This window comes from Leiobunum rupestre, chromosome 1 (genome assembly GCF_980474605.1).
Source record: "Leiobunum rupestre chromosome 1, qqLeiRupe1.1.hap1, whole genome shotgun sequence".
In the NCBI taxonomy this organism is placed as follows: Eukaryota; Metazoa; Arthropoda; class Arachnida; order Opiliones; family Sclerosomatidae; genus Leiobunum; species Leiobunum rupestre.
The window spans coordinates 27,222,335-27,236,233 of NC_143384.1; the positions used below are offsets into that span (position 1 = coordinate 27,222,335).

A 13,899-nucleotide genomic window follows, 5' to 3' on the forward strand; every position below is an offset into this window, starting at 1 on the left:
TAGAGACATTTAATGTAATCTTCCTATAGACATTTTGTTACAGATGTAATCCTAAATTCAAATCTCAAAAAGCCTCGTAAAATACTCAGAGTCAGCAGCACGCGTCATCGTAACATAATAACTACATGTAACTTTAGAAAACGAAACTTACATATTGCGTACATTATACGAAATAAAGATTGTTAAAATAAATAAAGGCCGCGTGACAGTTTCACGACAATTCCCGGATGGTATATATTACAACAACGTCCAGCATTGAAGTGAAATTTCCATTTAAGTGAAAGACCACGAAGGTAAATTACGACATAGTATTCAAATATCAAAAATATTTCATTTAACACCGCCAAAATAACAACGAATAAAACCAAGGCATAAAGAAAGAACGTTGACAAGAATATAACTTACTCAAAGAATGAAACTACAAATTCGAATATCACAAGTAATATTTAAGACATCTTCATCGTGGTAAATTCAGAAATCACTCTTAGCAGTGAGAGATTAGCTTCGAAATCGCCTTCCCACCAAATTCGCAGACATCATGAGTTTCGGAATTGCGGCTCTTGGGACCGCTCTGCTCTGCGCAGTGGCTCACTGCGAAACAGGTACCCAATTAAATTTGTTTAAGATCAAATTTCATTATTTTTCAGAAAATAGGAGCTTTTTTAACGAGTTTAAAAACTAACGTGTGAAAGTGTTAAGTGAGTGGCGGATCCCAAGAACATCCATTGGAAGGTTTATTGTTTTACACTTAAAAGACCCCTTTAGTAGCGCCTCCTATCATAGCCGCAGCGCGGAATATTTCAATGTTATCACCAGACCCGATGCTCAGGTTTATATTAATTTAAGGAAAACGTCTCCGAACTCTTCAATAAATTCATAATCGATTAAAATCTGAATTGATAAACTTAATGTAGGTTTGTTATTATAACTTATTATCATTTGATAAAAAAGAATAGAAATTACCCTTAAAATTTGTCACTAAGCCTTGGTCAATAGTATTTTAGTTGAATTGACATATTTAGCTTTGCTATTTTCATCGGTAAATTAGATTAATTAATTTTTACATATATTTATATTTTTTTAAAGTTGGTCCGCAACGATCATCTAAAAACAATCCCATCTATCACAAGCAGTGTGAAAAGTATTGGAAAGACCAAGCTCCGGAAGGAACCAAGTTTCTCGGAGAATTGGTTTGTAAAATCTTAATATTAAAGAGAGGCTTCGGCAGTGGTGTTGCCCGAAACTCGTCAAATATTTGGAAAAGGTTGAAAAAGTGGGATTAATCCAAAAACCGCACATTCTGACTGGTTTTCGAACTGGTAAAATATGCCGAAATAATTGAAGAATATTTTTCTTCTTGTAAATCTTCTCAACGACAATAATAATAATATACGACCCACTTAGACTACTTGAGATCAAATTCTTCTGGTTCAACAGCGTGTCATTATACGCTAGACGTTACGATATATTAAGTAAACCTATGCTAAAAATAATGGCTAAGACCAAATTTTAAAATTACATATAATTACATTAATTTGATTTTCTACTAATTTTTTAAATTAGCGTTACCCAAAAAAGGGGGCAAGTGTTATGAGTAAGCACAGGGAAAGGTCTAGGGTAAGGATAGCGGAATTCTAACCCCCGGGTAGCAAAATCTCGTAGGGTTAAAGTTCGTAGTACATAGTGCGATGACCGGTGATTAGACTTTTTTTTAACGTATAATGAAACGTTAATATATATACAAAGAATAACCAATCAACGTTATTACCAGCAACGTATTTGAAACGTTTATAACCCAACGTAATGAATACATTACAACAACGTAATTTAAACGTTTTCATTACTAATTAAAACATTTTATTTACTAAATATCTATGTTTAAAATCACGTTTAATTAACCATTCTATCTAATATAATTATGAGTAAAACTATCTGCGTTGAAATTAATCTCATCCATTTAGTTTGTAATGCCATAGTTTCTAAATAAAACGATCAGAATGACCTTAGAAAGAACTGCTTTATATTTATTTAATTTTTTATTATATTATGTATACTTAGAGAAATTTGCATTTTACTTCAAACAAAATAGACAAATTTTAAATATTAGTTAAATTTCACCGACTCCTTATAGAAAAGCTTAATTTACCCTAAACTAACATTAATTTAACAACTTGGAATTATATTTCAAGAAAAAGGTTTGGAATTTTGGCTCAGGGTGAAAATATTTATTTCATCTCAAACTTCAAGCATATTTCCTTATTATTAAGTTCGGGATAATGGCCACATAAGGCTAAACCCAACGTCAGCTCAGTTTTAATTATATTTAAAACTGGGTTTAATAAATTCCAGGTAATAAAATGAAATAAAAAATCAGTTAAGCCGTTGAAAAAAAATTTGCACATAACAGGTCACCTTCAAAACCAAACTTTAATTATAATTAATATACAGTGGTTTGGTTTTGAAAGCGATTACACTTCATTAGAGAAATGACAACACCCATAAGGGGCGTTTACACTCTACAATTTTTAGTTGTAAACAATTTATAATTGTGAAGTGCGAATATGAAAGTTTTACAATTCATGATACCAATGCACAATTATTTGTTTGCACACTATGCAATTAATTGGGCTCGGTATTGTTTACAACTAATTAGGATCAAGTAATTTTGAAGTGTAATCGAGGCTTAAAATTGTGTATTTTGATTCTTTATAACAGGCACTTACCATTAAATTTCACTTTGAGTACACTCAATAAGTATTCTAGAGCAGAAAACAACACCTCAAATATATTATTATTAATGATCTAAGACGGTTACTTACGTATAAGGTAAATAAAGAAAAATTACGTAAACAAAGTGGTTTTTAATTTTTCTTTATTTATATTATTATTATATGCAAGAAAAAAACTTTAAAACTAAGGTAATTCAGGATACCTGAATTAACGACATTTAAAGTCGCTCGATGACTTAGGCCTTAGGTGGTGCCAAGGGAATAAACTTAATATGAGTGGAAATTGTTTGAATGTTTATTTATGCTCTATAGCAGTTCAGAAATTGGTGGATTTGGCTATACTTTGGAGAGCAATTCAGCTGTTAGAAGTGAACATTTTTATTTTTGGCTAAAAGTCACAAACCCCAAATGCTTCCGAAAAGTCACAAGCAAATCACAAAAATCACGAAATGCCGGCCTAAATAATAAGTCAGCAAAGTCAAAAAATAGTTTCCGAAATCGTCCAAAAGTCACAAACTAGCATAGCCACTAAAAAGTGAGAAATTGTCTATATCGCCCAAAGTTCAAACCCGAGAAAAGTAAAAAATTTGGAAATCCTTTATGTTTCGCTAACAAAATATTTTTCTACCCAAAATTCACAATAAAACTCATAAAAAAGCCAAAAACCATCAAAGCCACCCTAAAGTCAGTAACCTAAAAAACAATTGAAATGCAAATAGGAAGCAGTACGAATATACACATCTTAGGGTAGCGGTGACGGGACACTTCCCGTGGTCAACACAATTTCCAAGATAAGCTCAAGTATTTAAAAAAAAACATGAATGAGGTAACGGAGAGGAAATAATATCAAATCAGACTATCCTTTCATTTAATCAAAATTAATCGAACCATGAAGTTCAAGACCTTGTTTTGGGTCAAGGACTTTGGCAAAAGCTCAAATCAAAGAGTGGCTTTTATAGGTTCAGAATAACAATAAGTACTACTAAAAACATTTAAAATTATATCCATTCTTCCAGGGTTAAATAACACAATAGTTTACTGAAGGTTAATGTCGTTATAATATCCTTCTCGCGCGTAGCATGACGAAAATGAGTGTATAATTCTATGCAAATTTAAGACCGAGAATGGAAGCAAAGCGATGGAAATGACTCCAAATAAAGATTTCGAACCGTGTAGAATGTTCAATACTACCTTGAATGACTTCGATGTCGAGGGACAGGTAAATAGAAATGAAAGTGCAGAAACACTTAATCTACACATCTAAAAATGTTTTTTTCCAGGGCTGTTTTTCCAGTGAATGCATCGTGAAAAACCCTGACGCCATAAAAGCCTGCTACTCTCTGTACAATTCAAACCAGACTGTTATAGCGATGCCCTCTTCTCCTTCCTTAGGACAGTGCAGCGCTATGTGCTTCGTAAAAGGTTTCGAGGTAGAAGCCGTATCGGACGTAATACCCTCGTATATGGACGGTACCCCTTGCAATACCGTAAGTGTTAAGGTTGGTTTTCACTAGACCAAAAATTCAACGACGCTGATTGTCTACGCAAAATAAATGCATTGGGTCTAACGGAATTTTTTCGCGTCGACACGTGCTTTTTGCCCTAGTGAAAACTTACCTTCAGAGTTATCATTGACGGCTCTGATCTGAACCAAAAGCGCCTGTTAATTAAATGTTGTTTATGATCATTTTCCCGAAGAGGGCATACGGATATACTTGCCGAAAAGGTTATTGCACAAACACACGTTTTTCCGATTCCGAAGATGATGATCTGGAAAAAAAGTAATATTTTCATTTGGAATGGTGGCTGCTTCATTTAGCCTCATCCAAACCAACGGTTAAAACGTAATAAAATAAATTAAAGCATCTATCGAAGTGTTTTCTTTTCTCTACTAAAATTATGGAACTTAACCTAAATGGTTGCCTCCGTTATTATAAAGGCCTGCGCATGGTAAATTTCTTCCAACTTATTTCTGGCATTTTAGTTCGCCAATTCTGACCAGAAGGCTCTCTCGTGTTTGAACTCCGTTTCCTAGGTAACAGCAAAGTTTCCAGAGTCCAAACACACAAAATATATGGCTTTGGAAAGCGCAAACTTCCATTAAATAAATTTGCTCTGTAAATTACTATTAAGTTTAAATTGTTTTTTCACATTGGAAAAGCTTAAGCATAAAGGACCTTTATTTTATCGTAGCAACGGATTAATTTTTTTAAAAGAAAAGATAAAGTGAAATCGAAACTCTCTCATTAAATCTACCTCGAGATCGGATAATTATGTACTTCCGGTCAAAACTTATTCGAGATGGAGTTTCTATTCCTTTCTCCATTTTCCTCGCTATACTTGAAGATATACATGTGACCAGTATCGAAACTGGCTTATCAACTCTATACAGCGACCACCCATAAATTTACTCTTTTAAATGTTTCTTATCTAAAACATTCGAACATACAGAAGAATTTGGGAATGTACCCCGAAGGCATTTAAGACGAAGCGAGTGCGATGACTTTCAATTTATTAACGCTAGTCCCGTAAACGTGTTCACTTCGTTAGCGAGATATATACTTAACTTCTTTATGAATATTTGCGGTTTAGGGAACTAACTCGCGCCTTTAAATTAAATTTAACATCAAATTAATCAAATTTTTTCGTCGGACTTTTGTATGGCACTCCGAGAAAGCTTTCTAGGACGCGTCAACCGTATTTACGTCCGCAATTCCGTTTAGTGGTTGAATAAGGTGACAACGTAACCCATTCTTCGTCATAGCATTTTTGGTTATTGTCAAACGCTAATAGCGATTCTTGTGACAAGGTGACAAGCTCGTTACTTCAATTTTACGTCGATATATTAATGTCTTTTCTTTTGTTAACAATCGCGATGCGTGTTACTTGTCATCGATATTATCGCTAACCATCGATATATAAGGAGGACTCTCTCAGCGAAAAAACAGTACTTTCCAAGTTTGGCCGTTAAAAACAGCTAGCGAAATCGATTTCAAAGTTAAAGAAATAACTTGATAATATATTTTCCACCATGAAGGTTGTATTGGCAATATCGGTTCTATACGCGGCGGTTTTATTGGTAACGGTACGAGTACATGGACAAGGAAATAACTCCACCGATACTACCACCACTCCAGCTCGTAAGTTGATCATTATATATTTTATTGGCTGGGATAGATTAACGTAATCACCCAAAATGTAAACAATTTTTATATTTAAATATCTTAACTATACTTATACTTTCTATATAAATCTAAAAATATACCTGGTATTTCAAAATATTTAAGGAGTTGTAGGGGTTGAGTTGAGAAGTATGCCTGCTTTTTTCCCATTTTCCTACGATGACTAAAAAGAGCGCCAGAGAACTTCAAAGTGTGGCCTACTAGCCCCTGGAAGTAGGCTGCAACAAGCGCAAAGCCAAGCAGCGGAGAAATGCGAATATAAAGGTTTGGGTTTGTGTGTTAGGTGAAAAAGGACTTTGTAAACAAATCGAGGCAACCCGCGTAAAAATGTAATTTAAATAGTATTTAAAGTCCCTGCTGCTTGGTTTTGCGCTTGTTGCCTACTTCCATGGGCTAGTAGTCCCACACTTTGAAGCTCTCTGGCACTCTTTCCACTCATCGTCAGAATATAGGGAAAAACAGGCATATTTCTCAACTGACCCCCTACATCTCTTTAAATTTTTTGCAAAATATTTTGAAACCCCCGCTATATAAACAATATATATTTAATAATAATAACAAGGATAGCCGAGCAATTTTATAACAAGGCGCTTTTAAAGTGTTGGTTGCACGAAAAGTGGACAGTAATAAAATCGAACGAATGAGGCCTTGTTTTGAAGCCCTGGAAGTTCTCTTTCCAAAAATGTCATTCTCGAAACAAATTTCCAAGCCTAACTGTACTCATTTTCGGTCCGAAAGTGACCTTTTTCGCTCCCCAAAAAACCAGATATTTTTCTTCCACCGTAGCTCGAGCAAATCGAAGCTGTAGTTTTATTCATAAAGTAGAAATATATGAATTGGAGGGATTCTGTTTACTTGTACAAGTTTTCAAACCTGAGATTTTTAATCACGATTTTAGTCTTATTATCGAAATAATTTTTTTTTACGCGCGCGCTTCGCAAAGCGTGCGACACTATTTTTTTTATGCGCGAGGAACCTTCGGTTTCATATCATTTTTCTACTACGTTGCCTTGGGTGTTAAATCAACCTGCTTGTAATCCCAGATGTAAAGAATTAGCCAATGATACGCTTCGCATTTTCTGACGTCACGGGTGCCGAAAATAATTTTAGTCTGGAAGTTAGCCGAAAAACTTGATTTCCACCATTTCGACTTCTTTTTATAATAATTCAAAGACCACTTCACCGATCAACTTTTCTATACTTGCTATAAAATGTTTGCTCTTTCAAATGAATTGATAATTATCCATAGCTAAATTTTCGTGCAACCAACACTTTAAGTTAAAGTGGTTTTGGTATTTGATATTGCTATGTAATTTTTAGCCCCCCCCCCCCCCGATAATTCACCACTGAACAAGACAGCGCCTAAGACCCAATCCATCGAACGAAATTTAATGACATTAATTGGGGCGGCCAGGTCTTGCCACGCCAGTCCTTAATGCCACGCGAGTCAACAGCTCCCTTCGCTTACAATTACCATTAACCTCGGCCAGTTTTTATGGAAAGGGGAAATATAAGAAAACGCTCTTTTAACTCAACGCCGAAGGAGTGCTGACGAGTTTTCACCCAGATTCACTCGAATTTTATTTGCGATTATCTTTCATTGTGAGTGTTTCTCTCGATTCATTTCAGGGTCTGTTAGTATGCCCTCCCCTTAAATGATAATCAAAGCACCACGGTATCTCATCAGTGGCGGCGGAAGGAAAATGTTTGGTGGGGTACAAAGGTAAAAATCCGGGGCAGCCCACAGCGCTTCGAGAAAATTATATAGTTTTATGGCATATTTTGTAGTGATTTTCACGACAATGGAGCCGTGTTTAGCAAATAGCCAGTTTATTTCAGTATTTAATTCAATCAATTTCTTCTTTTAATTAATTATATGAATATATTATTATAATATGTTTATTTTTGTAGAATATAATTATTATTTCTGTGAGTTTTGTAAAACTATAGACCGACATGTGGTTTACGAATTTTTGGACGGGCAATTTGGAGGTCAAAATATCTTGATTGTACCCCCTCGGGAAATCTAGGAGGGAATAATGTACCCCTGTACCCCCTATTCCGCCAGAACTGTGTTCTCATTGGTTCCGTGAAACTGACGACTTCCAACACGATTAAAACACACATGGGTGACGTTTTTCTTTCCGTCCCATCGTGCCGGATGAAAATTAGCCTATTTCGAAATCACTCTCTGGCACGTAGTTAACAGGCTTTACCCACTTCCTGCTGGAACTCTGGAACATTTAGCCACATAGTAGCATAGTAGCCAACTATAGATAGCTCCATACAGTAACCGATGGAGATGGAATTTTTGGCGGTCTCTTGCCGGAATAAAGTCTATATGTACAATTCATAATAATTATTGCCCTCAAGCTTAGGAAATATTGTGCCATCTGCTTTAATATCCGTCAACAAAATATGTGAAGAAATAGCCTAAGATTGTTTAGTTCCATATCTTTATATATATATATATATATATATATATATAGAGTGGAACTATTGGTTTCGTCAGTTAGATGTGAAGTGTTGTTGTGGTTGTGGTTGATGTAGCTGTCGTCCCCATTTGCAACACTTACCAGATATTTTTATCCAGTAAACATATCAATACCATATTTTTAGTATAAACTAAATAGGGTTACCTCTACGCGCAAACCAAGTTTCGCTGGTTAAAAAGGTTAGCGGCGATTTGTCAGCCCCTTTCATCCGACCCCTCTTAAACACTTTAAAAAAAAATTAAGCAGTCTTATAATTTTGGATCCGATTGATTTTTAATTTCCCTTTCGTTTTTAATCTATATTTCTGCTATACTTCTACACTGTGTGCAAGTTTCAGCTCAGTCAAGTACACAGGGGGCGCAACAGCTCCTTCTAAAACTAATTACGCACTCTTATAATTTTGGATCCGATTGACTTTTAAATTCTTTTTCAGTTTAAATCTATATTACTGCTTTTCCCCTACACTGTGAGCAAGTTTCAGCTCTGTCATGTAAACAGGGGCACAGCCCTCCCCCCCTTTCCCGATTTTGGGCGTCACTCGAACTTCAAGTAACTCGTGAGCACTCTACTCACAAGCAGAGTACCCGAGGTGTTTATGGCCGATTTTGTTCAAAGTCGGGCGTAATGTAGACCTATATGAGATATGAAATTTCCCGAAAGGAGACGTTGCACTACCCACTCGATTTGCCATGGCAACCGAAAATGTTTTTGACCACTTAAAACAAAAAAATCTCCATTTATAAAAGCATGGAATTTTCTCGGTTCCACAGGGAAAATTTAAAAAAAAATTAAAAACCACGAAATGGGTAATTTCGATTAATTTGGACCATATTTAGGTAAATTTCATCAATTTTGAGTAAATTGGAACATTTTTGGGGTAAATTGTAACAATATTTGGGTAAAATAAAGAAAAAATCTTATTTTTGTTTTAAGTGGTCCAAAACCTTTTTCGGTTGCCATGGGAAATCGAATGGGTAGTGCAACGTCTCCTTTTGGGAAATTTCGCATCTCCTATAGGTCTACATTACGCCTGACTTTGAACCAAATCGGCCATAAACACCTCGGGTACTCTCCTTGTCAGTGTGTCTCAAGACTGGGGTTCTTCGCGCTATTTCAAATATATTTTTCGAAGATAGAATAATGATTTTATGGAATTCTCATTATCACTATAATCAAATCTAACCAAAATTAACCAAAATAGCACGAAAAATAGGCCCAATCATCAATTCGTAAATTTCATAGATCCCAGAACAGAAACAAGATGGTGAGATTCGCAGTCACTTATATTGGGAACCTCATTTTTTCTAAGTAGAAGATTTGGGTATTAACGCGTTCATCGTTACGTGACTTTATTCAAACTGAAAAACCTAATTATATGCTCCGTAAGCAACAACGTATCATTGAATTTTGTTCCATGGAAATATTTCACAGCATGCGCGTATTTAAGGGGGTTTCAGCCTTCAACCCCCCTGAAATGGATCGAGGGGTGCAAAACGTAAGAGCACACATAAAACCCCGCCCGAAATGAAATTCCGGAAACGCCCTTGTTATACAGAGCCAATTTTATGAGTGATAGTGTTACTTAATATTCGTTCCTTCCAATGTAATGCGAAAATATTTCCTTCAGCTTCGGATAATTCAACTACACCAAGTTCGAGCAGCAATGACAACAGCACCACATCGAGTGGAGGTAATAACAGCACCACACCGAGTGGAGTTAATAACAGCACCACACCGAGTGGAGATAATAACAGCACCACACCAAGCGGAGGTAACAACAGTACCAGTACAAGTACCAATTCCGGAAACGACACGACCACCAGCAGCGGAGGAAACAGCACCGACACCCCAACTACCACCCCGTCGTCAAACTCGTCAGTGGACGCCAACAGCATGTGCCAGAAAATGCATGGCAGTAACTCAGTTTCAGGATCAGTCGTAAGTCGTGAATCAACATCAAACAGACCAGTACTTCGGATTGTCAGAGTGGTCATTAACTGTCTATATTATTTAACCATAGGATTCGGCCAATTCGTGCGCCATTAATTGCGTTATGAGAAGACGCAACAGGACCAGAAAACACTTTTTGCCCAACCTTACCAGTTGCGGATCTGGAAAGGTAAAGTTATCTCAACCCTTTCTTACTGTTAATATGTAAAGGTAAACCATCCATTCCATTTAGTTGACACTAATCGATAGAGCTCCAATAGGGTTCCGAAATATCCTGGAGCGGGAGCCGTCTCAAATCATTTTTTAAGATAATTAAAATTTAAATCATCTCTAGCTTAACTATGTAACAATCGATATGTGCTTCGTAAGTTTGCAAACATTCCACATTTATTTTGAAAAGCGACTGCAAGTTAAAGCAAAATGCACACGCTCTGCAAAAATATTGTGTATTACAATATAACTCGCTGAATATGTAAGGCAGTTTAGGAATTATTCTATGTCCAAGACATTTTCAGTTATTTTAATCCTAATTATATTTAGTTTAATTAGCAATTTAGCAGTGAGGTCGCCAGGGTTTGAGAGCGTTTAAGCCCTACACCATTGTATAGTGTATTTCAAAACATTGGGAATGCATTAAGCAGGGGCTTAACGGATATTTTAGGTGCTTCGCGGAGGTTTCAGGTGCCTCAGGCACCCTGTGGAACACGTCATCGTGGTGTCGCTGATGACAATGTTCCAAACTTCCATGGTAATAGTAACTCGGTTTTTATGTACAATGTACTAATCGTTATCGCAAGCTCTTTTGCTCCGCGGTCTGAAACAAATATTTAAAAAAAAATTCCCGTCCATACAGACAGTTGATTTTGAAGATTAAAAAGGCGCTTTCACCATCAATTTTTCTCATTCATCTTAAAAAGTCTTTAAGTGATTAGAACTCAGTTGCATAATTTACCTAGAGCCGATTCCTGGTTCTGGTTCTGGCTCGAGCTCCAACTCCTTGGACTTGGCTACGGCTCCAGCTTGAAGTGAAATCCAGGCAACTAATGGGAAATACAAGTATAATAAATAAAATAAACAAGAAATAACTAACGGCTGCGTTGACGTTAAATTAGTTTAAAAAAGTTAATAGTGTGTGACAATATCTTATTTAAATGAGCACCGTTTCAATTAATCAAGTGAAGCACGAGCTAGCTACGCTTAGAAAGTACTAGTCGTAGAATATACGTGGTTTTTTGGTACACAGACTGTCTATCCCACCTCTTTTCTGGCTACGGCTTAACCAGTTTATAAATGCGATAAATTTATATAAAATATTGTTCCCTTTAAATGCCATAATGAAATATGGTGTAGCTAGCTAACTATGCAAATATTTCAATTCAATAACACGTTTATATATACTCTAAACATTCCACAATTTGAATCTCAAATTTTACACAACCCAACGTGACTTTAATGATGCCTTGGCGTACGCAAGCCAGATATGTCACATTCAAAGCAAAGCCAGATACTCCCATTATTGGTGAACACTTGGTTTAAGCAATAGAGAAGAGTATAACTAATGTGATAAAATTGTTTTTCTGGGTTTAAAAGCTAAAATGATAGCTTCGAACTCCATCTAGAACCTGAACAGAACGTAAAATTATAATGTCTTGTATACCGACTGTAACAAGTACTCTTTACAGGTTTGTTTCCGACGTAAATGTACCAGCAACTCGGATGACTTCAGCAAAGCTTGCGCTACTCACTACAGCGGAGCGACGACATACGGTATAAAAGTAAGACCAGAACGAAAAATATTTTTTTTAGTGTGGCTAATTAAGCATTCGCGGCTACCCTGAAAGTTTTAAAGGCGGACGTAGAAGTCTGATATTTCTTTCAACGCTCCTGGCTATTTCTAGAGTTTTACGGGTGAACAGAAAAATTATCTTATATCTATTAAATTATCGATGTAGTACCTAAAATTAACCAGAAATCATTTTATATGTTGAGAAATCAAATGTTTAAAATGACAGGAATCCGTTGGCGATATTATAATTTATTTATTTTGCGATCTAGTGTAAAAATTCAGGTTAAGGGCTAGCAGAACGGTCGTTGTCTGCGGGTCCCGAACTATTCAAACATCAGTTGTTAATTAGACTATAATTAATATTTTTGCTAAGGCTACAGTTTAATTAATATTATTATATTTACGCTTCTACCTGTCAGCTTAGTCGTGGATGCCGAGTCAGGTGTTTCACGTCGACTGGTTTGAGGCAGAGACAGGATATGCCTAACAACTCCGTCTGCAATTTCAACAGGGTAAATTTAAAAGGTTTTTTTATTTTTTACGTAATTGAACCTTAACGAAATTAAACTAATTTCAGAGGGTAATCGGAGTCTGCCGCAATGGCCATTGTAGAAGAAATTAAAGTTGATTTCAATTATAAAATATTTATAACGTAACGCGTTGGCGTATACGTGATATTATGAAATAAAGAGTTACATTCATACAAAATCAAATTTTTAATTTATGCCCTACTGTTTTGGTTCTCGTTTGCACATAAATCAATGAAAATGACGTCAGGTTTCATTAGACAGGTTAAACGACAATCTTGAAAACGTGTAGGGGCAACTTTTAGATAGTACAACTACCTCTACACTTCTTCAAGTTTCCCCTACACGTTTAATAGCTTAACCTGACTATTATCTTTAGAAAAAATGAGCTGAATAAACTGAAATTCAATAAAAATAAAAGTTTATAGCTTTTAGACCAATTCAAAATTACTGTATTTTACAATATAACGAAGGTATTTATTTAAACCGACAAACGTGTTATACCGTTAGCATCATTGTTTAATTTTCCCAAGGCAAGAATGGGGTAAGGATGCGTTCTATTCCGTGGCGTCGAAAGACGTTAGTTTTAGAGAATCAGTGGCGGATACATATGGGGGGTGCCCTCCTTGACGCGGGCGGACCAGCACCAAGTATGTGACTTGATGTATTTTAGCACCACCCACCTTTAGGTTTTTCTTTATACGCCACTGTGTCCCTTAACGGGTCAGAGTGCACAATAGCTGGTGACTTTACTAGGGAGTTGAGGTCCGGCAGCTTGACCAATAAATCTACGCTAAAAATTGTGTCAAGTCTGGCGCCAACAAGACGCCAACCATACATCACACTATAAATATGACACTTTAAAAGATACTTTAAAATAAACAAATTCTCCAAACTTGGTAATTTGTAATACTCAATTCGGAACGACAATAAAAATAGTGGAGCTGGGGGAAAAAAGAGACAGGGTTCGCGAAGGGGTTAAATCAAGAAGTCGGGGACTCGCTAATCCCGAAAGCGAGAGAACGGTTAAGAGTGAAAACAAGGGAGGGGGAACTAAGGATACCTTTGGCCACAAGGATTCCCAGGACCCCCCTTCCCGTGACCCGTGCAATAGCTGTTGGCTTTACAGGGGAGTCTGGGTCCAGCTCTTGTAACCCATGAGGGTGGTGGTGCACCTGGAGATGTTAGCTCTGCTGATCAAATGCTCCTATCTCCACCTGAGTTTCAGCT

The 13,899-nt window shown here is 36.3% G+C and overlaps 1 protein-coding gene across 1 annotated transcript; it reads left to right on the top strand.

The window, feature by feature from the left end:
- Positions 1–5,680: 5,680 nt before the first annotated feature.
- Positions 5,681–12,855, top strand: LOC149962008 (uncharacterized). Its single transcript, XM_090178078.1, has 6 exons — positions 5,681–5,869; positions 10,034–10,344; positions 10,427–10,525; positions 12,039–12,131; positions 12,562–12,654; positions 12,720–12,855. The coding sequence occupies exons 1-6, from the start codon at positions 5,761–5,763 to the stop codon at positions 12,762–12,764; spliced, it is 750 nt and encodes a 249-aa protein (XP_090034204.1). The 5' UTR covers positions 5,681–5,760; the 3' UTR covers positions 12,765–12,855.
- Positions 12,856–13,899: the final 1,044 nt, after the last annotated feature.

Excerpts from the sequence above, each read along its gene's own strand:
- LOC149962008 (XM_090178078.1), top strand. The coding sequence starts at position 5,761 with ATGAAGGTTGTATTGGCAATATCGGTTCTATACGCGGCGGTTTTATTG. Across the intron at positions 10,526-12,038 it reads CCAGTTGCGGATCTGGAAAG|GTTTGTTTCCGACGTAAATG; the intron begins GTAAAGTTATCT and ends TACTCTTTACAG. Across the intron at positions 12,655-12,719 it reads CCGTCTGCAATTTCAACAGG|AGGGTAATCGGAGTCTGCCG; the intron begins GTAAATTTAAAA and ends AACTAATTTCAG.